The sequence below is a fragment of the Carassius auratus genome, chromosome 11 (genome assembly GCF_003368295.1).
Source record: "Carassius auratus strain Wakin chromosome 11, ASM336829v1, whole genome shotgun sequence".
Classification (NCBI taxonomy): Eukaryota; Metazoa; Chordata; class Actinopteri; order Cypriniformes; family Cyprinidae; genus Carassius; species Carassius auratus.
The window spans coordinates 702,919-728,704 of record NC_039253.1 but is presented as its reverse complement, the minus strand read 5'-3'; the positions used below and the strand labels follow the sequence as shown (position 1 = coordinate 728,704).

Genomic DNA, 25,786 nt, shown 5'->3' with positions numbered 1-25,786 from the left:
AGTTTGATTCACTTCTCATGAGATATAGGGTACACTGCCAGAAGTGTTAAAATGTACTCTATTTTTTTAACACCATTATATTCAATAAAAAAAATTATTTGGTGAGAGGGTAGTAGTGTAATATTTAAGTTAACGCATATTGATACACATTTACGACTAAATTTTGAATATAGGACAAAATTGCAACAATCACCTCATTTGTGTGATGTTAATATATATATATATATATATATATATATATATATATATATATATATAATTAGATATTTAACATGTAACCCACTAATGGAAAGCACCTTCTTAACAGGTTAAAAGACTGCAGTGTAATGCTAAAATTTCACATATAAAAAGTCATGAGATGGGTGTTATGAGTTTGTGTTGAATACTGGGAATTTACTGTGGGGGAAAAATTCACCATCATTAGAAAGCATTGCTGTCAACATCTGCTTAAAGTGAATATCATCAATGTTTGCCAGCATCATATTTGCAAGCGTAAATAATATCATAATCTATAACCATCACTTAAAGCTGCGGTAGGTAACTTTTGATGCTCTAGCGGTTAATAAACAGAACTGCTTGCGTCTTGCGGAAGAACATTGTAGCCGGAACTACTTCTCTCTGTTTATGTCTATGAAGAATCACAAAGGTACTGGGTTACTCCGCCGCGGTATCCCCGAAGCAATCTAAAATAGTCCGAATATAAATACTTATTATAGGTGCACCCTAGTGATTCAGGACAAGCTAAAAACACGGTTTGGAAAATGGATTCATGGTGTACTCGCTTATTATATACATTTTGTAAATTTTGAACACATAAACAAAGTTACGGACCGCAGCTCTGATTGGTTGTTTCTTACCGGGAGCGGATGAATTTCTGCAAATGGCAATAGGGAGGTGTCAGAGGAGCTTGATTTTTTTTCACAGATTTTCTGTCTCATATTCTACTGTCAGGACATAATGACAGGTTTAACAAATATGTAAAAAATACATTTTTACAAAAGTTACCTGCTGCAGCTTTAAATGACTGAAGCATCAACTAGAAGTTGACTGTGCTAAGATGATAATTGTAATAGTATATAATAGTAATCCATATAAAGTACTGTCCAGGTAACTCTGAGCTGAAAGTTTTCAAGTAAGATTACAAATTTATGACAAGATCACATTTATTTATTCAACATCAAACTTAATTCAAACAGGCAACCTGGCCATTCATATATCCACATGACTAGGGAGGGAAGAAAGGTCAATAACAGTAGAAGTTATGAGATCAGACACAACCAAGCAATAAAATCGTTGCCAAAGCAGCAAAGTCAATGCTTCGTTCTACCTTTGACTCCATGACAAGGCCTCAGGTGCAACAGGGGTTTATTCCGATCCATATCCACCAAGAAAACAACAGCCGGCCAGAGAGAAAGCTCCATAAATAAACAAAGCTGTGAGAAGAAAGCATGGACTTGCTTGGTGCTTTCAACTGTTTCAGATGCAAATGTCCAAATCCAGGTAGCTCCTACTTTCACAGCGGGGCTTTTGAAAATAAGCCACATGAGACCCTATTAGCATTATTATTAGCAAAACCGTTCCAAGAATCAATGTTGCCTTAGCGTGATGATTTTAAAAGAGTCCAGGGAGATTTTTTGGGGAGGAGAAAGATAGAAAAACATGTCCATTGTCATGTGTACCGTGTTCACTTCAGAGATTGTGAGCATCACCTTTTCAAATCGGCTGGCTCTTTGGTGAGGGCGGGGCATATGGTGGCTGTGACTGTGGGCGGAGCTGCTGCGGTGGTCACCGGGGCGATGACGGCAGCTGCTCGTTCTTTGGCCAGTGTAGTCTGAAGCTCCGCCCTACGAGCCAGAGCAGCTTTCAAATGCTCGCGGATTTCCTCGATCTTGGCCTGGAGCTCCTCCAGCTCGCTCTCTCTGGAGGGGCTTGAGGATCTTACTGAGGAAGAGGTGGGCTGCTGAACGGGCCCTCCATTTTCACACACTCTCGCCAGTAAACTCCCAGCCCCGGAGCTAGCCTGACCCCCCTCCGAAATGACCCGGGGCAAGAGACGGCGCGTGTTGAGGGTCTCCAGGTTGAAATGCACCCTCTTGTTGTCTTTGGGCTCCTGCGCCACTTTGGTGCTCTCGTTGTTCCATCTGGCGAAGGATCCGAGGGGAGCAGGTGGAGGTGGTGGATGTGGCTGAGCTTTCTGGATGTTACAACTAGGAAGACAGAGACAAGACAAGTGATTTTGTTAAAGGGATAGATCACCCAAAAATGAAAATCTGTGACTGCACCAGTTGCACCCCCCAAAAGACGGCCCTGGCTACATAACCTTACAACTTCAGCTTTCTGTAATAACAAAAGCAGCAGCAGCATTAATAATAAAAATCATTAACTGAAATAAAGCGGAAATAAAATATATATATTAGATGAAAAACTTAGTAAAAGTAGAATTGTTGTCTTGGAAAATAATTCAACTAGTAAGTAACTATGACTAAAAAGGAAATAAAAATAAATGCTAAACAAAAATATTAAATTACCGAAACTTTAAAAAGTAAAATAAAAACTTGCAATATGAAAATAAAAATTAAACAAAATGTTAATGAATATAATAGTATCATATTAAGAAACATTTATGTTGATTGAAATAAAGCTAATTAAAATAAAATACAAATATTAGATAGCAAACTTAAAGTAGCAATGTTGCATTGAAAATGATTTAAAACAGGTTTCAATTGAATTATTAAAACTGAAATAAAAATAAAAGCTAAATATAATTAAAACCAATATTAAATGATTAAAGCAAAAATTGTAAAACAAATTAAAATGAATAATAAAAACATGAAAAGAATTCTAAATATTCATAAATGATATAATAATATTTATTTTGGGGGTGAACTGTAACCATTAAAAGAGCTCCACTATCATAACAAGATCCTCTTCTTGCTATAATAACATCAGCATTCTGAGTAAAACACTGAAATATCATTTAAACCCAAGTGCATTTTTGACATTCAAAATGAAGTAAGATGCCATAAGTTGCTGTTAAAATGAAAAATAGATTAATAAAACAGTCAAAACCTTTTCTCTGTGTTCGCCCGCTGCCGTTTCACATCCTCATAAGTCATGTTCAGTGCTCTGTGGATTTTCTGCAAAAGAAAAGAAAAGAAAAAAGGATTTATCTCATCAAGGGATGAATGAGAGAGATTGACATCAAGCTTTTGATTTTAAAAATCAATATTCCAGAGATGGCAATTACTGACTCGGCTTGGCAGTAATCTCTCCACAAGCCCTCAGAGAAAGAGCCGGAGAGATCAAGCACAGCTCATTTACAGAGTCGAAGCCTCAGCCCGTGAATAACACAACTGTGCCGTTCTTAATCTTAGTAATCAGTGGAAAGAAGAAAGGAAACTTTCTGATAGAATAATAAACTTGGTGACAGCTCAAAAGTATTTTTTGATCATTTAAACAAATAGTTATGGCTATCTACCCTCATAAAGTTTGACATTTTTCAAACGTTCATTATTTTTTCATGTAATATATTATTTATATGATTTTTAGTTTTTAGTATTCGTTGTTGTTGTTCTTTAGTGTTTTTTAGTATTCATTTTTTGGTAGTTTTTATTTTTTAAAACAACAATACTCTTATTTGTTTTTTAAATTTACATTTTATCGATTAACCTCAAAGTACATCAGCTGGCTAAATGAAAACTTAATAAAGACTAGGTTAACTTCTGATCGTACTTTCAACTTATTACCTAAGATGCAATCATTGTCAAATAATTATTTAAACAAATAATTATGTATTAAACCAAATCTACAAATTTAATTGATATTTTATTATTTAATTAAAATAAATAAGATTCATATGAATTCCAAAACTGACTAAAACTGAAATAAAAGAAAATAAGGTTAAGTGTTTGTGTGTGTACGAAAATATAACAACTTTTCAATCTGACAAGACCTGATCACCATTCGCTTTCACTATAAACAGGACATACTACGAAACATCCCCAATTGTGTTAAATAGGAGAAACAAAGTCAGATGGGTGAGTGATGCATGGCTCACCTGACTGGTGTGAAGCCAGTATTTGAACTTCTGTTTGCGGCGGATGTGTGGCAGAACCAGGCGATAGAAGGCATGTTCTCCTGCCAGAGTGAGTAAGGCCCCGGTCACACCCACACACAGCAACACAAACAGCCCTGAGAAGTGACGAATGCCCATCTGCAGCGTCTGGAGGAGAGAGAGCAAATCCAGAAGAGATGAGACTGCAGTGAGAAGGACCGAAGCAGTGCGATGTGGTGTTTGTACACAGGAGGGCACTACAATACTGCTGACTGACATCAGATCAGCCCCAGAGAAGCCCAAAGCCTTCCCGGTGAGTCTTTGATGGAGAAGGATTCCTACCAACTTGAACTAATTGACATTAAAAATTTAATTATTAAAAGCGAAGCAGGAGCCACATCAATATTAGAGGACTGTATGTACCTTTAGATAGTTAGTACTAAACCACAGACTCAAAAAAAATGAATCAGATCAAAGAGCTCTACATAGCCTAATAATGGTGTTTTTTTTTTAAATCATAAATCTATAGGTTTTTGAAAGTGTTTCACACTGCATTATAAGATAAAGTTGACTGTTAAGAAAATGTTGAAAGTTAAAGGTACGAAGTTAAAGTGTGTGACCTTTTTTTGCATGCAACATTAGAGACAGGACATGACATGAAGAAACTTTGAATGAAATATTAAATCTGCTCAAAATGTAATAAAAAAAATGTAATCCAACGTTAAAATTTTAACACATTTTAAATAATAAAATGTGTATATATTGGATGATTTTAGATGTAGAAAAGCATATATATATATGCTGCATTTATTTGATCAAAATACAGAAAAAATACCTGTAATATTGAGGAATATTATTACAACTTAAAATAACTATTTGAACATATTGTAAAAGGTAATTTATTCATGTGATGTAAAGCTGAATTGTCAGCACTGTTAATCATTCTAATATGCTGATTTGCTGCTCAAGACACATTTCTATTATTAAAGATGTTGAAAACAGATGCATTGCTAAATGACTTTTGTAGAAACCATGATGGATTCTTGATGAATAGCATTTTGAATTCCTGGGTTCTTTAAAATAATTTTCTATAAATGCAGAGTCGACTTTACGTGAACCATTTGAAGGTTTATTAACCTGAAAAGTGTCAGCCTGAAAAGACTCTGTTGTTTGTATTTTCTAAGCAGTTTGACATAGCAACAGTAGCTCAGCCAATAGATTGAGTTTGGGGCGGAGCTATATGTTTGCAAACCAATAGAAAAAGGGGGAGTGTTTGTGGAAACCTTCTGAAAACAGTCACTAGTTTTGCACAGTTGTTTGGTGCAGATGATGACCTGAGAATCTCTTAACAGAAACAGTGACTCCAGAAAACGGAAAAAAGAAAAAAAAAGACATGAATAAACATCAAACTCTTTCATCTGTGTGTTTAGACCGCAGGGCACGAGGCCTGTATCTTGGCGAAGAAACTTCTCAACTGATGCACAGTTGAGACTCTTTTTCGGGTACCTTGTGTGCTCAAAACCATTGAGAGAGCAGATGAAGCCAGGTTCACTGTGTATTTTACTGATCCACAAGCATGAATCCAATCCTGTAAATCTTTGTAAGGCCGCTGTGTACTGCCAAGCGGCATTCTGGGAAATAACACATCCTATTAGCTTTGTCTCAGACATGTTCAGTTGTCGGATCGATTCAAAACCGAGTGTATCTTGTGTAGGTTTTAACCAGCTCACAATGCTTCGTCCTTCTGTGAGGCTCTGATGCCACAAGAGCGCCGAGATTTGAAATGGAAATGAGGAATAATCTTTTCTGCTCAGGCAATGGTAATTTCCCCCCTGAAATTAGAGATGGAAAAAAACACGCTCTGCTACTCCAAGCTTAGAGGGCTCATATGATGTTGCTAAAAAGAACATTATTTTGTGTATTTGGTGTAATGCAACGTGTTTTTGTGGTTTAAGGTTCAAAAAACACATTATTTTCCACATAATGTACATTATTGTTTCTCCTCTATGACCAGCCTTTCTGAAACACGTCTTAAAACATGTTTTACAAAGCGCATTGGTCTGAAAAGCGAGGTTTGCTCTGTTTAGCCAGCTATCCAGTGCGTTGTGATTGGACGAATGCATCCAGCGTGTGACGGAAATGTTACGCCCCTTAACATACTGTGATGCGAGTCCCAGCATGACAAGACAAAACTAATTAAATCCAATACAAATGAGGCATTTGTCGCATACAGTGGGGACATAATTACTAATTATAATAACTTGTACTGTCTTTTTACGTGTTGCGTAGTGTATCGCGCTGCTTAAACATAAAACCATCTCTGCAATTGTGATCAGAGGAATGACAAACAACAAGCGCTACTCTACACTGCTCAAAACTTGCGTTTGAATCATCAGTGGCAAATCCTTTAAATATGAAAACGTACTTACAGACTGTGTGTCAGTAGTTCCAGACTGTCCTTGCAAAGTTGGAATTGCCCCACTTTATAGAAACAGACACCGGCATTGTAGGCTACTCTCACAGGAAACAGTCCAAGCCGTTTTAGGTAGGAGTGGTTGACTCTTAACTTTCATAAAGAGTATCTCTTTGGATTTGAGACTGTAGTCTTTGCAACTTAACTGACATTTTTTAAGGACCAAGAGCTTGTAACACTCTCAAAGAGAAAGGAAAAATTTAAATGACATCATGTGACCCCTTTAAAGTGTTGGGGAGCACAGAGAAATCAGTGTCTAAGGAGAGAGGGATAGTTTGGCCGTTCTGGATGTCAGCCGTCAGCACGCTCCAAAAGTGTCATTTACTCCGGAATCTTCTGAGGTTTCGAGCAGATCTAACGCACACCTCTGTCAGCACCGGAGATAATGACACCAGATGAGTTAGTGAAGGTACTGAGCCAAATCAATGTGTAAGAACTGAAGCCCCTCTAAAGCAAACATCACTTATTCATATCAGCCTGTCAGACTTAAAAGGGCTCTGTGGAGCTGATAAACATTTGAGCTCTCTATTGGTGGTTTCATATGAAGAATGACAGGATGGTGTCACTGCTGAGATCTCAGGAGCTTTGTTTGATTGGATAAAACAGCCAGTAATTAATTAAAGAAAAATGTGATTTGGAAGTAGATGACAGGCTGGAGATTTGGTTTAATTGATTGGCACAAAGATTTTATGTCTGCACTTTAAGAAGGACCCCGTGAAATTAGGGTGACCAACTGCTTATTGCTCTGTTGCAGATGTGATTTTGCAGGACAATGCAGGACGTGTGGGAAATTGATACATTTATTGCTATTTATTGCTATTATACTATGTAAATATTGATTGACATTAGTTGGAAAGCCTATCTGCCATTACGTTGGATGATAATGTTTTAAATCACTAATAATTTATGTAAATGGTGACCGGTTATGTGACTTTGGTTCAATGATAAAATGTATTTTACTCTATTGGACCTATTTGGTCTGCAAAATATGACGAACTGAGTAACAGGCTAGTAGGTAAAAATCACCTTGGGTAGCAGCTAGTTTATTTTCTTTTATTAGACTTTGCAAAAAAAAAAAATGCCTTTACTGGTTTTGGTAGATCTTGAACTTGTACTTTTTGATGGATCTGGGAGGTTTAATCGGGATGTTCTTATCCAGTGTATGTGTTGAATGATTTTCTACACAGCATCTGATTGTATAAAATTAGGACACGACCATGAGTGCAAGATGATGTCATCTAAATTTTTGTCCATTTCCTAATAAGATAAAAAAAAAAAAAAAGTTTTACATTTCTGATTCATTTGGCTGAACATAAATATTTAATTCAAATTACTTTATTTATTTGATAATTAACTGTCTAATAAGTGGGATAATGTACAGTTATAAAAGAAAAAAATTTACTTATTAATTTTGCATTATTTACTTGCTGTATCATTTAATAATCATCATTTCCCAGCAATGCAAGAGGGATAAAGTACAGTTATAAAACAAACTAATGCATTATTTATTCACTGTATAACTTAATAATCTTAATTTCCCAACAATATAACATTTAGGTGAAATCTAAATGTAACATACAACCACAAAAATCAAATCAACACAAGTGCACAGCATTGACATGGCATAGAGAACACCATCAAACAGCTCAAACGCATGAGATCGAAAAGTGACACTGCCAACCATGAATTCATTACATGCTTCTAATCCGGTAAAAAGGATTGAACTGATATAGGAATTATGCAAATAAATATATATTTTTTAATTTCTTAATGTTAAAACCAAATGATCCAGTTCTGTTTTGGGCCACCTCTGAAGATGCCTTGCACTGTACACCAGTGTTGATTTTTCTTTTGACTTTCAGTTAGACTGAATCCTGTTCACCTCTGTAACTGCGAAGACTCTCTTTCCGCACGGCACCACCTTGTACCACTTGTCATGCAGCATGTCCATGTAGCCATCTGACTTGTAACGGCTGATGAATTCAGATATGTTGGAGGTGAGCGGTGAGTTCTGGGGCAGTCCGATCCCGTAACCTGAGGGGGAACCACTCAGTCAGTCCAATTCATCAAAACACCCCCAGAACAAACATAATGTGCTACAAAGCATCATTAAACTGCCTTTCTCTGGACCAAGTTTCAAATAATTTCGTTCAGTGTTTTATAGGAAACGGCTGTTAGCTGAAATAATGGAGTGAATGGAGTAAAATCACCATTCTTAAAGGGCCAGTTCACACACAAATGAAAATACTCTCTATTACTCAATCTGCTTGTAAGTGCATTCGACAGTGATCATGAAATTTTCCATATCCATAAGAACTACTCAAGTCATACTTATGTGGGTCAAAAGCAAAAGTTCAGCTAACTGCATTTAACATCTATTTCAACTATAATTCATTTTCATGTAATTGCAATAAACATTCAATTAATATGTGTCCAAAAAAAAAATAATCAATTCCATTCTCACTTATTATTTTTAAAGTATATAATTTCCATAATAAACACTTTATTAAAGTATACTGAAGTGTACTTCTTTTTCACAAGGGACATTAGTTAATCTTACAGATTTATGTTTGTCTACATTTTATATTGATGAGAGTAATTAAGCAAACAGTGGAGAAGAACAATATAACCACTTATATGTTTGGTGCGCAGTATACACGTTTATTTCTTAAATACCCCATTATCATTTTTAAAAAATATGAATTTATAAATTCAGTGAAATAATGAGGTTTACTGCTTAGAACAGAGCAATATTAATTATAGTAATAATAACAATAATATACCATATAAAAGAAAAAAAACTGAAATATGTTAAAATATAAGTCATTAATGCTGAGCAAATAATTTTGCTGCATTTAAGGGCAAAACTGAAGGTCAAGACCTGTCTGTTAAATTCCAGCTGATGCATGAGGCCATGCTTATTAATCCATTAAAAAAACATACATAACATCTTCCAGCACAGAGACAGAGGTATAATACGTGCTGAGGGGGAATGAACAGACATGAGACATGAAACAACAGGCTTAATGTAATTCACACGACACGAGCAGGGCATGAGCTCAATTAGCCCTGCTGCCCAGCTCAGGGTTAGGCCTGGGAAATGAAATCATTACAGACTGGACCACAATTATTTTCCCCAGTGCTCTCTCTTTCCTCCAGCACACCTCTCAGTGCCGCCTTCGGGAAAGATCTGTGCGTCCTGTAGGCAGCTCAGGAAAACAGCCAGGTTTGCATTTAAATTGGCTTCCCCACAAAAATGCATGACAGCAGGAGAGATCTCTGCCAAGTTGACTTCTTCCTTTTTCTCCCCTTGTAAGTTGTGCATTCGTTAATACATTCTAAAAAATGCAAATGTGAAGTTTGAATACTTCTAACCAATTTGTCTCTATTTTCTTCTCTTGATTCCCTTCGAGCACAGTATCTACCTCCCAATGGCAGTCCAGATTTCTAATGACTTTATTTATCTCATTTTGCTCATTGAATAACACAACACAGCAGTTTTCTCCACATCCAGAGAAGAATCATCCAGTATTCTGGCCGATCTGCCTCTAGCTTTTACATATGATTGATAAAATATTTCAAATCATGTAATGATTTTGAATTATTTATTGTATGCCAGTGAATTTTTCAAGGGAGGCAAAGTTGTCTTAAAAAATAATAGGAAAAACAATGGTTTATTTAATCTAATTGAGATTAAATGCTTTACATTTAATATTGGTATACAAATACCATGCTACCGTAGTATTGTAACAGTATTAAGGCCCGTTCACACCAAGCACGATAACTATAAAGATAACGATAAAGATATAGTTCTTAAAATCGTTCTCAATATTAAAGTATAGCGGAGTCCACACTACAACTATAACGATAAAGGCATAGAGAAACGGTATCGTTGGAATCATTTTCAGAACGATTTTTTCCCAGCTGATGAACGATACAAACATTGACATCCAATCAGAATCAATCCTGCTATAACGAGCTCGAGGATTTAAAGCGGCAGACGCACGTGCGCTCAGAATAAACAGACGATATCGTTCGCTGGTGTGGACGCTAATATCGTTATCTTTATAGTTATCTTTATAGTTATCGTTCTTGGTGTGAACAGGCCTTTACTCATTAGTTAATTATTAATTAAAAAACTTAGCTAAAATAAAAAATAAAATAAAAGTAAATACAATGTAGCGAAATGTTAGCTTTAGGCCCTGGTTGTATCGTTATTTCGACCATGTGTGTTTCAGCTCTTTTCATCCATTGCAATCTGTATGTCTGGTCATGTGATCTCAACATAGCTACCATTTGCATACAATGAAAGTCAGTAGGGTCCAAAACAACATGAGGGTGAGTAAACAATAACAGTATGTTCACTTTTGGGGTGAACTATCCCTTCAGTGTTAAATAAGCCATAAGCTACATCATCTGTCCGATTAAATTGTTCTAACTCAATTTGTACATCCTGCTTACCTTCAATAGCAAAGGGTTTTCCAACTGTCAGCAGCTTGCAGTCAGCATCAATGGACACCTCGTAGTCCAACAGGGCTTTGTCCATAATAAAAGCATCAAGTTGAGGCGGATCTGTCCTTCACAACATAAAAAGAGGGGGGCTACAAAACTACACACAGGCAGACACACACGCACTCTCTCTCATTAAACATGCACAGTATGATTTTCATAAGTCAGACTGTGCATCTCATTCCGGTGCAAATGGAACACAGACATCATTTGTCTGAGATAAATGTTCATAAACTGCAGCAGTGGCCATAAATCAGCAGTTACGCTATAGATGCAAGCTGAATAGAGCCCAAAAAGGACTTTTAATGGATAGTGACACCTTAAGGGCAGCTGCCCACCCTTGCTTAATGTAATCATAATAAAAGACGTCATTTATCAAAAAGTTCAGCCATCAGCAAATTTGAAATTAAACAAATTTAGCAGCACGACTTGTGGTTGATAAGAATAGTTATTTTCCATGTTGTCAGTACAAATCAAAATGATCATTGCCAAAGCTATTGACATTTCACCACTAGTAGTTTCTTTAAAAAAAAAAAAAAAACTCTTGAATTTGGAGTACAAACATGACTGCATAAAAACGGCGTCAAAAGCCAATAGCAGACAGACTGTGGCATAAATTTAAAAAACCAAATGTTTCAGAAATGAATTGCTTTGCGATACATACGGTCACTGATACCTCTGATCCTCTTCTCAAAATTAAAAAAAGGATTAAAGTGTTTTCAGCCAATTCAAAGACTTCATGGATCTTTGACTCTTTTGAAGACGTTTGTCTCTTTTAAGTTCTCTTCCAATTACATTCTGAGTGATACATCCAAAAAATTAAATGAAGCAACTTCTATGCTATGATTTCAGGCTTAATTCTGCCATCTGCCATATAGACTTAAACTCTACTAAGGAATTATTGAAGGAAGTGAGATGCGGCGACTCTCAGAAATGTTAACATTTTCTCCTCTCCTTCTAAATGCATCTCTGGTGTGAGAGCAAACTAGGTTAGAAGTCTTGAGTCCAGCCAAAAAAAGAAAATAAAAAATCAAGTGGTTTACTTTCATTGGAAAGAAACTTGTTAATTAAGCTTTAGATAAAAACCACATAGGATTTTTTTAATTCTCCTCCTTATATTTTTTTTTATATAGCTGTGCCAGCTCTCCTCTCACTTTTTTATATAGCCGAAAAATAAAAACAAATACAAATTTTAATAAAAAAAAAAAAAAACACACTTCACAATTTGGTATGTGTGTGACAGACTGTGGCACTGCAGCTGGCAGGAAACAACAAACGGTTCGCCTGGCGAGCAGCAGTGAGAGGGAATCTCAGAACTTAGACTCAAATACACTGAGAGAAAAATTGCCTTAGGCAAACACCTCATTTTATTATTCAAAAATTGAATTCATTTGGCCGAAATATTGACACCTGCAGTATTGTAGACCAGTGAGTCAAGGGGGACTGTTAGAGAAAAGATTCAGCATTTGCATTTGCATTGTTTTGAACAGGGTGCAACTGCTGTTTGAATTATTGATCACTCTGCACAAGGTTTTTTTCCCATGTGTTGTAAATTTCACTTTTTGCTAACAGTGTTTGGCAGTATAACTACACCAGGAGCACTTGCTGCCATCTGCTAGCCAAATGCATTCTGTTTGGATGAATTGATCTCTTACTTGAGAGTGGCGACACCATCAGGTGTGGTGGGCTCGTTGAACTTCCGCATGTACTCGTGCATCTCAGGAAAACTCTTTTTCATGTAATCCTCCGCACTGCTTTCCCGAACAGTGCCGAATCGGAATCCCTGAGATGCGTGGTGGAGCTGAGGCCAAAGGCAGGGGGAAAAAAAACGCTAAAGTCTTAGGAGTCAAAGTGTGGTAAAAAAATAAATAATTATAAACCATGATACATGTTCAATTATTGATATAATATAGGAGGTTTTATCCACGGTGCATTCAAAGTATCAGTTATTTGCACTGCTAGTGCCACGCTCTACTGTTTGAGCTATAGGACTGCTCTTTGAACTATGATATATAACAGCTGTGCACTGTACTGTAATGTAAACAACGTTGTTCAATAATTTAGGGTCAATTTTTTATCCATTGATGATAATTATGTTTTTCTTTCCTAACAAATTTCTTCTGAAATATCATATTTTATCCATTAAGAGAGAACACACCATAATCTCACACATAATTGCCTTTATGTCCCTTCGATTACAGTTTTTGTAATGATTATTTTCAAAATAATTAATAAAACGTTCAAAAATCTATGCAAAAATAAACCGACTTATAATGTTATAATATAATGTTAATGTTATAATATAATGTTAATATAATGTTCTTGCAATATAAGAAAACATTTAGTTGTACTCATATTCACAAAAACTGTAATCTATTTTACCAACCAAACACATTGTTATAGTTTGGAATCATTTTATGATTTTAATTCAAATAAATATTACAATTTGAGGTTAACCTGGTCAAGAAAATAATATTTGGTTGACCAGACAAGGCCAGTCCCATTGATTGAGTGAAACTATCAACTACAGTGCTCTCCATAAGTATTGGAACAGTAAAGATAAAATTGTTCTTTTCGTTTGCTGTGGAGTCAAGAAATCTGTAAATATGATTAAAAGATAAATATGAGACAAAACTACAGAATGTCACATTTTATTATTGGGTGATTCAACAGAAAGATGTTTTGTCAGCTAAAAGATCAGCATTTTTAGGGTTTCATCTCCCTATCTGATGTGAGCAGATGTATTGGAACAGTTGCCTCACAGGTCTTCTAAGTGTTCAGCTGTGTCCTGTTGCATTAATTCTTCAGATATTAAAAGCAGGGAATGTGTTTTATCAGTTATACCCATTGCTTGTGCATTCTAAGTCTTGCATTTGATCATGAAACACACAAACCAGGATGAAGACGAGGAAGCCGACTCTGAAAGAAAAGCAAACAATTTGGATGCTAAAAGAAAACAAGTCAATTAGAACTATAGGAAAAAACAAAGAGCATATGGAGAAATCAAGAGTTTGGAAACTACTGGCGACATCAGCAACCAATGTCGACCTGATCGGCTGAGAAAAACAACAGTAGTTGATGACAGACAAAAGGAAATGAACCCTAAAATACATGTGTGTAAAATCACCAACAACCTCCAGAAAGCTGGGGTGATGCTTTGTCAATCTACAGTCCACAGGAGAATTTGACACAGAATTACAGAAGCTACACAGCAAGATGCAAACCTCTGATCAGCACCAACAATAGAAAGACAAGATTCTTCACAAATGTGAGCCAATAGAGTTGATGGACCGATGAGACAAAGATAGCTGTCTCTAGAACAGGACCTTTTCATTTAATGATGACTTAATGTATGATGGCAGTAGCAGAATGAATTTGGAAGGGTACAAAATCATCTTGGCAACCAATAGTCAAGAAAATGCCACCAAACTCATTAGAAAGCACTTCATGGATCAGGACAATGACCCAAAACACCAAGGACTTTATCAGGAAAAAAATAATAATTAAATCTTAGATTGCCCAAATCAGTCTCCAGATTTAAATCTGACTGAACATTAATTTCACCAGCTGAAGGGAAGACTAAAGACAGATACTCCCCAAAACAAGCAACAGTTGCAATTGGCTGGAAGAAAAGCATTTCAAAGCATGAGAACAAGAGTCTGGTGATGTCTATGGGTTGCAGACTCACTGCTCTGATTGCATGCAAGGGATCTGCTACTAAATTTTAGCTTTTACTCTTTTCCTTCTGCCTTAAATTCAACTGTCCCAATACTTATGCTCACATGAAATAGTGGGATGAACTCTAAAAGTATTGTCCTTTTTATACTAAAAGAAAGACCTTTGTCGCTAATTCATCTTTTAATAATATTTGCAAATGTCTTGACTCCACAGCAGAGAAAGATATTTTGTCTTTACTGTTCCAATACTTATGGAGGGCACTGTATGTTACCTGTCAATCCATGCAGTTTGTCCATTACATAGTTGACAAACTCATCTTCAGAAAAAACATATTTTCCATGTAATATCAAAATGGTGTTTAACAATTAAGCTTAGCGACGAGCAGAATAGCTTCACTGACAAAATCCATAAATTGAAACCATTAGTTGTTTTATTGAGAAATCTTTTTTTCCTGATGTAAAATGTACCTTATTAAATTAAAGCGAAGCATCTTTAAGGATCTCACCTTGGCATCATGTATTCCAGAGACCTCTTCGAAGGTCTTTTCCCCAACCATAACTGCGGCCAGATTTGCAGTGTAACTAGACAAAACCAGCAGGCAAAATATGGCCCACAGGTTCATCAGGAAACGTCCAGTCCAACACTTGGGCGTCTTACTGGCAACTGTGCGGCCGAAGAGGATGGCGTAGCAGAGGTTGAGGGCTGAGGAGTAGGAGAAAACCTTCACGCGGTTTCGCCCATGAGGCGTCATGCCGAAGGGACTCTTCCATTCATAGAGGGTGAGGAAGAGCGCTGTGATGTGCAGCGCCACAAAGATGCCCATCCACATGGACCAGTGCAACGGCCACATGAACGCTCCGATGGGTGCAGCCGTGTCCTTACTGCGCACTAGTATGCCCAAACTCGTGGAAAAGAACGGGCTGGTGAAGTCAATCACTTTACTGCGAGCTGAATTGATGCTGAAGCTGGTAACAGCCATATCGGCCACCCCGCTCAGCAGGTCACCCACCAACCCTGTCCACTGTCCACCCTTGACAGCTCCATATTTCCCGTCCCCAACTATGTACAGGTCAAACTCAAAGTTCATGTCCTCTGCCAGCTTCTCCAGCAGATCAATACAGTATCCATAGCAGCACTTGCTGAAATCCGGTGGCAAAAAGCTGCTGTTGCCTTGAGCCCGTTCAGTGTACAAGTGGTCCAGGGTTTCCGAGTTATTTGTCCCTGCATCTAGACAGTATTGCCCAGCGGGACAGTTCCCATCCTCATCTACCTCTCGAGTGAACACGAATGGGTGCTCCACTAGAGTGACCACCCGTACACGACTCCCCGACACGGGAAAGCTGGCCCGCCATCTACGACCCCCCCTGCCCATCTGGCCCTCAGTGCGTTGCCGAGGGGGCGATCCCTGCCATAATCCCTGCTCCTCCACATCCAACCTACCGCCTTCCCAGCTGCCTACAGTCACCCACGTGGGCTGACCGACGGCATCACGGCGCAGACTCCAAATGTGGACCCTCTGAGAGGTGAGTACACGGGAGAGGTTGCGTTGAACGCTGACAGGGCCCGTCAACCCTACAAAGGATGTATTAGAGAGGAACCTGAGGGTGAAAGAATACAAGAGTCAGATGATGATTGAAAGAGGCGTAGATGGTCAATAACACCTGGAGAAAGCTATGCATTAGCATTCCTATTCATGCCAAATTGCTCAACTGGGACAGAACCTTCCAGAAGAATAAAACCACCATTGCAAATGGATGCCAGAATTGACCCTTCACAAAGAAATTTGTCAACTGGTAGAGATTTTGGAATATCGTCTCTATCGCGGTTACATGCTCACATAACGCTGCTTTTCTACGTGGTCGCAAAAAACGCATTAAGCATTGAGGTTTAAAAACAAGTAATTTTAAGCCATTTAAATTCAGCAAAAGAGAACTATTTTCACTATATGCACGAGCTGTCAGAGAGGCATTCACACGTGAAGATGGTGCTAACAAAGCATGAGTGTATTGAACATGAAGTTATTTTTGGTGCTTTACAGGCCTTAAATTACTAAATACACACACTTGTTTGTGTCAAAATGTCTGTCATTGCAAGTATCCTTGTAAAACACAGTAATTCAGGTCTTAAGTGAAAAAAAACTGTGTAACAGTACATTGCAGCTAAAGTGACAGCAGTCTAATTTTCCCTTTGTCTGTCATTCATGTTAATCAAACAACAAAAGAGAGAAAATCTCTCAGTACTCTTGACTAAATCACTTTTGTAACTTCAATAACTGATCATGTGAACTGGCAGATTTGGCTTTGTTATTGGTGATATCACCTGTCAATCAAACTCTCCGCGAAGGGTCTATTAAAATTTTGAAAGGCCATCAGTTAACAAAGATGTTTATGTCACAGCCACAACATATGCCAGCATGAGCTAATAGGCCTATGCTAATCAGCCCTGCAAAATTACTCAAGGGGAACCCAGACAAAGAGTCTGGTTCAAGTTTGAGTAAATAACAGGATCGAACACAGGTTAAGCTAGCTTCATCCTCTCCAGAAGCAAAACAGATAGAAAATGTGACTGCGGGATAGGGGGAAGGCCTGGGAGAGGGACTGCCTAGCTGGATGACTGACACAGTCTGGCATCCGTCACACCATAAACTACAAATGTTGCCTTCACAGAGCAATATATTTGATTGTGAAACCCCCTTCCACTCTTCAGAATTACAGCCACTCGGTCGGCAGGGCTGCTGCTCTGGTGCGCAGCTCGGGTCACTTAAGGAAATGCTTTGACATTGAGTTTGAAGATTAATGTCTAGAGTCATAAATAATAGATATGACATTTGACTAATGCTGTGTTAGTTAATGAAAAACTGAGGAGTGAAGCTTAACATGTCATTTAGCTCCTTTATTCATAGTTTTACCCGTCACAGGAAGTCAAATGGCCCAGTTTAACCAAACAACGATTGACAGTGTGTATCTAAGTGACATCAAAAACACAGTATGTGTGTTAGAATGACATGTTGCTATTTACTTAAAAGCCCTCTTTGATTATACTCTTACGTTATGATCTTTTATATACTGAAAAGAGAGCTGGCAGAGGCTGGGGGGGGGGTTAGATTGCTAAAATATTTTTAGAACTGATGACTAAAAAAATGTAAATATTCTGAATAATGCTCCTTTTTTAACACTTCATTTCGATAGTCCAATTTAGACATTCTACTTATATTATAAGTAACTTTCTCACTAGATTATTAGTAGACTGTTAGATTAGGAATAGGTAAAATAATGTGAGACAGAACTATTACTTCTAATAATCAAATTGTGCACTGTAGGTGAAGCTACTTTGAAATTGTTGTGACTTTACTTAAAGTACTTCATCTTTTCTAAAAGCTTCCAACAAAAGGTAGCTCAATACAATGATGATACCTTTTGTTACTCCATGATATTAATAAACACCACCAATAAAAAAGATTTGAAATGCAGCACAAAACCTCTGTGAAGTGGGGACTGTGAATTGTTTCTGCAAATCTAAATATATTCACTACAATCAGACATTTCGGCATTAGAAAGGTTTACTCTGTGTAAACATGCATGCATAAAAAAGTTAGCCTGTTACTAGGTGGATAATGAATATTGACCACTCTGACTCTAAAAATATATATAGTCTTATCTCTCTGTGTAAACTTTCTTGAAAAGAACATCATTTTGAATAACAATAGTCATCTACATTATGACTGAACTGTCATATGTGGGCAAGATAATGTTGTCTAATAATAATCTCCTCACTCGCTTAAATCCTTAAGGTAAGAAAATGCATGCATTTGCAAAATCATTGTTAAAAGAGCAAAGTTTTGCACATTTTTTTAGTGCTACAATGCAGGCAAATTCTTGCATGAGCTGCAGAGCTATGTATCACTCTCCCGCAGCAATGCCCTCGCAATCGTCCGGCATTATGCAGCATGTTAGGGTCCGGTTGGCAGATTTTCAGCCTTATCCTGTTGTGATGAGAGGCCCCGGCTTCCCACACAGCCACATTTCACTTCTGTTTGTTGTGAGAGATATAGCGGTGTGTGGCAGAGTGCTGGCATGATCCACACAAAATGATGGGCCTGCGTGGTAGGTGGGTGCCAGAGCTTTTGATAAGAGTGATCCCTCCTCAGGGAAAGGCAACTGAGGGGAAGTCATAAATAAAGCTTAAAGCTCTAAAGCATGTCTGCATTCCAGCTGAGTGTCTGGGCAAACACCAGTAATTTGTCGCAGCATGAGAAAGTGGCCATGTGCCTGTCCTTTAGCATGACACTAGCTGTCTGGGATATCTCATCCAGATGGTAGGATGTTCTACTGATGAAGGTTAAGAATAAAACATCAAAACAATTTAGTCTCTCAAAATATGTGACAAATAATAAAGTGAATGTTGGTGTATTTTATTCCTATTTAGCCATTATCGATGAATTTCCAGAATCTAATTTGTCTAACCAGTTATTTATTATGAAATTCCAATCCATTTGAAAGAGCAGTTCATTTAGCACAACAATAGCACATCTTAGAGTCCACACCACAAAACATGAGGTGGCACAATTGTGGCATTCAACACAAGCGTTTGGATGTACTACAGGTAAAATAGTAGCAGTATAACAAGCAGTAGCACTAGCTGCCTAACAGGGAACTTTCACTTTTTTCATCTTTTATTTATTTAGTTATTTACAAATTATAAAATTGTTAGGACAAAACATTCTTAAAGGAATTTTTATAGAACTTTCTCATAACATAATATTTGATATAGGTTCTGATAACATTGAAAGAAAACATTCAACAACATTCTCAAAATGTCTTTTGATGTTTTTTGTATGTGATGAATACTCTAAGAAACATTTTTAGAATGTTCAACAACATTCTCAGAATGTCCTTTTGATGTTTTTTGTATGTGATGAATACTCCAAGAAACATTTTTAGAACATTAAATTAATGTTCTAAATAATGACAAAAAATAACTGACTTAAAATATTTAAAAATAAATGGACAAATAATGTTATATTTTGGGTGTAAAAGTTAGTAAAATGTTCTAAGAGATTATTTTGTAGCCTTTAAGTAATGTTATAATCACAAGAAGAAAGCTAACCATTTCAACATTATAAGCATTTCAAAACTATTTTCAAACAATAACCTAAATTTGTTACCAGGGTAGCAAGTTGTTAGCTATTTTATGCTCTATAAATATCTGACTTGTCACAGTAAAGCCAACAGTACACTGCAAGAAAAAAAAGTAATAATAGAGCACAATGTACTGTATTAAATGGATAGTTCACCTAGAAATGAAAATTTGATGTTTATCTGCTTATCCCCAGGGCATCTAAGATGTAGGTGACTTTGTTTTTTTCAGTAGAACAAAAACGGAGTCTGTCAGTCTTATAATGAATGTGAATGGGAATCATGGCTAAAACATAAAAAAATTATAATAAAAAAAAAACATACACAAACAAAAGTATCTCTCTAAGTGGGCCATTGACACTCCTAATTGAAATTGTAGATAGAGTGTCAATGGTCATACAATTTCTTTATTTTTCGATTTATTTTTCAATATGTGTCTATTTATATTTTCACATTTTTATTTATTTATTTATTTTATAACCATTTGGCCAACTGTCTGTTGTTGTTGTTGTTGACTCTGTGAACTGGAAGCTTATGTCACCAAAACAAATTCCTTGTATGCGCAAGCATGGCAATAAAGCTCTTCTCTGGTTTTGTTTGTGTATGTTTTATTTTTAGTTTTATTGTATCCATTTTTGTTCTACTGAAGAGACAAAGTCATCTACATCTTAGATGCCCTGGGGATAAGCAGATAAACAAATTTTCATTTCTGGGTGAACTATCCCTTTAATACAGTACATTGTGCTCTATAAACTCAAAACCAGCCTCTTAACATCTTCATGTCTCCCCTTAATATTCACTTTATCAGTAAGATATTCATCATTCTCTACCTCACATTAACATACTGACAGTGTCAACCTGTTTGCACATCTTAATATTTAAGACTACAGTTTACTCTCATGCACATTATTTTGCATTCTATATTTAATTCTAAAGTATACATCTTTTTTATATTTTATTCTTATATTTTTATTGTTTACTTTTAATTCATTCTTTCATAGCTATATTTATGTATTTTTTCATCTGTATTGTATTCTTTAATAATTGCACTGTCCATGGAGCGGACCTGACTCACATTTCACTGCTGGTTATACATGCTCTATATAACTGTGTATGTGACGAATAAAAATCTTGAATCTTGAATCTTGTTTTAGCCGTGATTGCCATTCACTTACATTATAAGACTGACAGACTGCAACGCTTTGTTTTAAAAATCTCAGTTTGTGTTCTGCTGAAGAAACAAAGTCTACTATACCTTGGATGCCCTGGGGGTAAGCAGATAAGCATCAAATTTTCATTTTTGGGTGAACTATCCCTTGAAAATAAAGGAATTTATTTATATATATATATTATTATATATTATATATATATATATATATTTTTTTTTTTTTTTTTTTTTTTTGAAGTTCCCACTTACAAGTACTTTTGCAGTGCTGTACATTGTTTTATAGCGTAGGCTCACTTGCTGCAGTTTTCAGCTGAAATGATCACAAGTGGTAGTGAAACACCAACAATTTTATTCCTGCTCACACAAATTATAATGAAACAGGCAGATTATAAAATAATAAAGGCCTTTTTAGCAGTTCTTTGCACAATGCTGTGTTATGAAAAACACTTCTACTATATAGTGCATGATTTTTTTTGTGCTGATACATAAAACTACTAATGTAATAAAATGTTGCCACATTCTTCTGTTTTAGAAAATAAAACTGAACACACTTTTAAGAAGACCCCTTACTTTGTGAGTATGCCATACACTAATGCGTACACCCTCTTCTGACTACAAGCTTACCTCGATACAAAAGCTAAACAGATGTATTGAAACATTGTTTCACAAAATATAAAAAAAAAAAACTGAAACTGAACAGCTTGCTGTCTTTTCAGTCAGGGTGTAGGCTGTTGCTGTTGAGAGCTACATTTGACATGCGTGTTTCAAAAAAGGCTCTGCAGCATATGAATAAAGCATGTAACTTTCCAAAGAATCTATGAATAAATAGATTAATTTATAGGGTGGTCTGGGATGGTGCCATTTTGATGCTACAGTACACTAGCGTAGTCATGTTGTTCCCATTTCACACAATTCTGCACTGTTAAATGCCATTTTGTAGTAAAAGTTGTGTGTATAGTGTGTTCTTAAGAGTACCAGGATAATTACCAACACTTCTTTAACTGAAACAACAAAATTGGATACTTTATGGAATATAATGCATTGCTTTGTGGAGGGGGCCAAGAAATGCTTTAAACAGCTTTATGTAGTAGAATGGATAACAACACATGCTTCAAACGGTAGGTTTTCCACTTGAGATGAATGCATACACTCTATGAGTATAATGTGCAGTGTACGTGCACAGTGAGAAGTACATCATTTGGAACTTTGGAAATGTTTTTTAACTTTTGGAACTCAACTCTAGTGGAAAAAAAGGGGGTTTACTTGTTACATAACTTATTTACTTAATCAAATAATACAAATTGAACAAATCAATAAATATCACTATACCATTGAACTGTTCATTATTCCATGATGTATTCCTTTAAATGTATATAATAATAATACCACTGAGCTGTAAATTATTTCATGATGCGGTAGTTTATCTATAACGATGGTAAAGTTACAATACTAATATGTATGCTTGTTTTTCTTGGCTTTTGTTAAAAAAAGCTTTTATTTTGGCAGCAAACCACAGGGAAGCTTCTCATTCCAAACTTAAGAACATGTTTCATGCACATTGCATTTTCAAATGCGCATTAAAAGTATCAGATTAAATATTTATATAATTACAAGGCAATTTTTACAATTTGATAATTGTACTAAACCGCATTGTGTTCTCAGGAATTGTCAAAATAAGTAAAAATGTTAAAGGCCAACTGACAATTAACGTGGTTATGTATATTCTCCAACGCTTATTTTTACTAGCATTTGGTGCTTGTCGAGTTTTATTTTTAGTTCACTTGGTGCCGATAGCCTAGTGGGCAGCATATTGACATAAAGCTCCGTTTTGTTTCAGGTGTGCGAATTCGAGTCCCGGTTCACAGATGTTTACCAATCCCATCCCCCTCTCACTCTTCCACTGTGCTTCCTGTCCTCTCTACACTGTCCTATCAAATTAAAGGCCAAAACGGCAAAAAAATCATAAAATAAAATAAAACTTTGTGGACCTGCACCCAAAACAAAACACACCTTTTTAAAAGAGAATTGCACTGAGCCGACTGATACAATGAGATAATATGGATTTACCTGGCAATGTACTGTCCGGATGAGGGCAGCTCATGTTTGTTGGGTTTGTCAAAACAGTTGACCATATTTTGGATGAGGGCTAGATCAGGCCGTACCACTGTGGCCGCAGTGACAGCTCGGTTGACCAACTGCAGGGCATCACGGATGTAGTAGTCCAGCGGTTTATGGTCGACCTCTCCGTAGGCCAACAGTCCTAAAGGCAGACCAATAGAATGAAGGGCGTCTGGGCTTAGGGGATGTCCCATAATCCAATGTAATGTGGGCAATGTCAGCCCAAGGTCATGCGCACTGCGCAGAACGGAAGAGGCACACTCCGGGTCAGCCCCGAAAAGCAGGACCGAGGCGGGTGGAGAAAGGTCCTGATTAAAGTGCTCAGACAGGAAGTCAGAAATGTTAGTCGTGTGAGATGTGCTGTGGGACAGGTTCAGAGCGGCCCGCAGGTGCCAGTGTAAGGGTCCCCAGTCGGAGCGGCCTTGAAGATTCAGGAGATCCAAAAGACCCGCGTCCTCCCAGCCTTGGCAAAGCAGCGCCATGCTCTCCTCCCTGCCGCTGCGCTGCAGGACAGCTAGAAGCAGCTCCACCAGTCCTGACGGGGGAATACGGGTTGTCATCTGCAAGTGGAAGCGATTCTGAAGATAAAGGAGGCAACAGAAAGATTATCAGACTTTGAGGTCACAATGTGATTTATATCTCACAACTGCAACGTTACAGCTCATAACTCTTAACTGCATCTTTATTGATCTCACAATCGCCAGCCTTTATTTCTCAAGTCTTACAATTGTGACTTTTATCTGAATTTCTCAAAATGGCATCTTTATTACTTGTAATTGTGATCATAGATCTAATTTTTATGACTTTTTAGCTTTATTTCACATAATTGGGACTTTAGTTCTCACAGTTGTTACTTTTTAATCTTTATTTCTCACAATTGTGACTTTGGGTCTGACAATTGACTTTTTATATGAATTTATGATAAGTATATCTTTATTACACATTTTATCACACATTTTTGAGTTTATCTCCATATTTTTCAATTGTTGTGTTGTAATCATGACTTTAGATATCACAAGTGTGACTTTTTATCATTTTTTTTTAGTTCTCTTCATTTTGACATTAAATGTCGCAATTGTAACTTATTTTGTCTTTATTTTTCACAGTTGAGAAAGAAAGACTCTCGCAACCTAATTTCTTGCAGTTGTGATTCCTTATTTTGTATTTATGAATTTGCTTTGCTCTATTGTGACTTTATAGCTGCCAAATGTGACTTTGTAGCTCAAATAGTATAAATAGATTCAAAATGTGTAAGAATACACCAGAGCTTAGAAAGAGCAACCATGGAGCAATTACATTTTCTTCTGGGTATCCGAAGTCCAAAGTTATTCATTAAAATGGCAATTTACCCTGAAAATTTAAGTCTCCCTTAAGGTCAAATACAGAATAAGTGCTTTGCTTCCTTCATCAGAGTCCACATCCTTTCAGCTTCACTCTTCCTTAAGTTCTCTCCTTCCTCGTCAGTATGCCACTCACATGAAATAACGGCACATTTCCCGCCATCTTGTATTCTTGGCCACAGTTCTGCATGTCCTTCCACAATATTGCTAGTTGCACTATTGATTTTGTACCATAAAACCAAAGGCTGTAATAAATTTCCTCTCTCTAGCATGGGCTTGACAGACAGTGCTACACCAGCAGTTTTAATGCCATGCAGAAGAAACGGCCCATAGCTCTTCAGCGCCTACTTATGTACCGTTAAACACAGATCATTGCACACAGTCAGGATGTGCATCTCAGGATTGACTCATCTCAGTATCGACAGTCTGATTCAAAAGGCCAACGTTTATTCCTTGACCTGTCTGACGTGTTAACGCGGTGGCCCTCTAGAGTCCAGACCACACTGACAGGAGATACAGCCTGCTATTCTGAGTTTGTGAGTCACAAAAAAAACCTCTTTCCAAGTTTCTCAATACAACCGGAGAAAAACAAGGGTCTGATTTCAATTGATGATGCAATGCATTTCAACAAGGTTTACTGAACCAAAGATCAGATCCAAGACAGAAAAGACCTCCGTAAAGAGTTCAGAGGGTATGTTGGGAATACTGTGAGATGCATGATGAAGACATGCACAGAAAATGAAGATGTATAGAGCTACAGAGCACTTTGGGAAAAAGAGTTGGGGTAAGATGTGCCATTGGGAAATTTATGGTGGCCTCTTAATCTTGCAAATTAACAAAATAGCCCTTTATATGATTTCACACTCATCAAAGTTTAAGCAAAGTGTTTTATTATGCAATTTACAGAGAGGGATTATATAATCATAGTAACTGATTAAATGAAACAACCCACAACCCTCACATGTGTAGTGCATATAAAGTACATATACAATTGCTTTATGACTGAAGCTCAGAAACCAAAGCACCTGTCTCTGGAAGATGAGGATAAATTGCTCTAGTGTCTAATGCAGTCCCTGCACATGCAGCTGTTGGGTTTAGTCACTTGGGACTCATCAGCATTATCATCATCACAACATCCAGTGCAGTATGCATATTCATCCAAAAGAGACCATGTACAGTTGTTTAAAGTTTTTTGGTCATGGTGAGAATTTGTTTTTGTTTGCTTTAATTAAACTTATCAATTTTTTTTTTTTTTTTTTTTTGACCATGTTAAATTTTGTCATCATTTACCCTTTATTGTTTCCAAATCTA

The 25,786-nt window shown here is 36.9% G+C and overlaps 1 protein-coding gene across 1 annotated transcript in view; it reads right to left on the bottom strand.

The window, feature by feature from the left end:
- Positions 1 to 1,022: 1,022 nt before the first annotated feature.
- The window catches only part of grin3bb (glutamate receptor, ionotropic, N-methyl-D-aspartate 3Bb), a 71,259-nt gene continuing 46,495 nt past the window's right edge, over positions 1,023 to 25,786 (bottom strand). Inside the window, exons 2-9 of the mRNA XM_026274762.1 lie at positions 23,085 to 23,713; positions 15,220 to 16,312; positions 12,692 to 12,837; positions 10,989 to 11,104; positions 8,410 to 8,561; positions 4,058 to 4,222; positions 3,070 to 3,137; positions 1,023 to 2,207 (exon numbers count right to left, since the gene is read on the bottom strand). Of these exons, the coding sequence (XP_026130547.1) occupies positions 1,706 to 2,207; positions 3,070 to 3,137; positions 4,058 to 4,222; positions 8,410 to 8,561; positions 10,989 to 11,104; positions 12,692 to 12,837; positions 15,220 to 16,312; positions 23,085 to 23,713 (2,871 nt within the window). The 3' untranslated portion in view covers positions 1,023 to 1,705. The remainder of the gene's footprint in view (positions 2,208 to 3,069; positions 3,138 to 4,057; positions 4,223 to 8,409; positions 8,562 to 10,988; positions 11,105 to 12,691; positions 12,838 to 15,219; positions 16,313 to 23,084; positions 23,714 to 25,786) is intronic.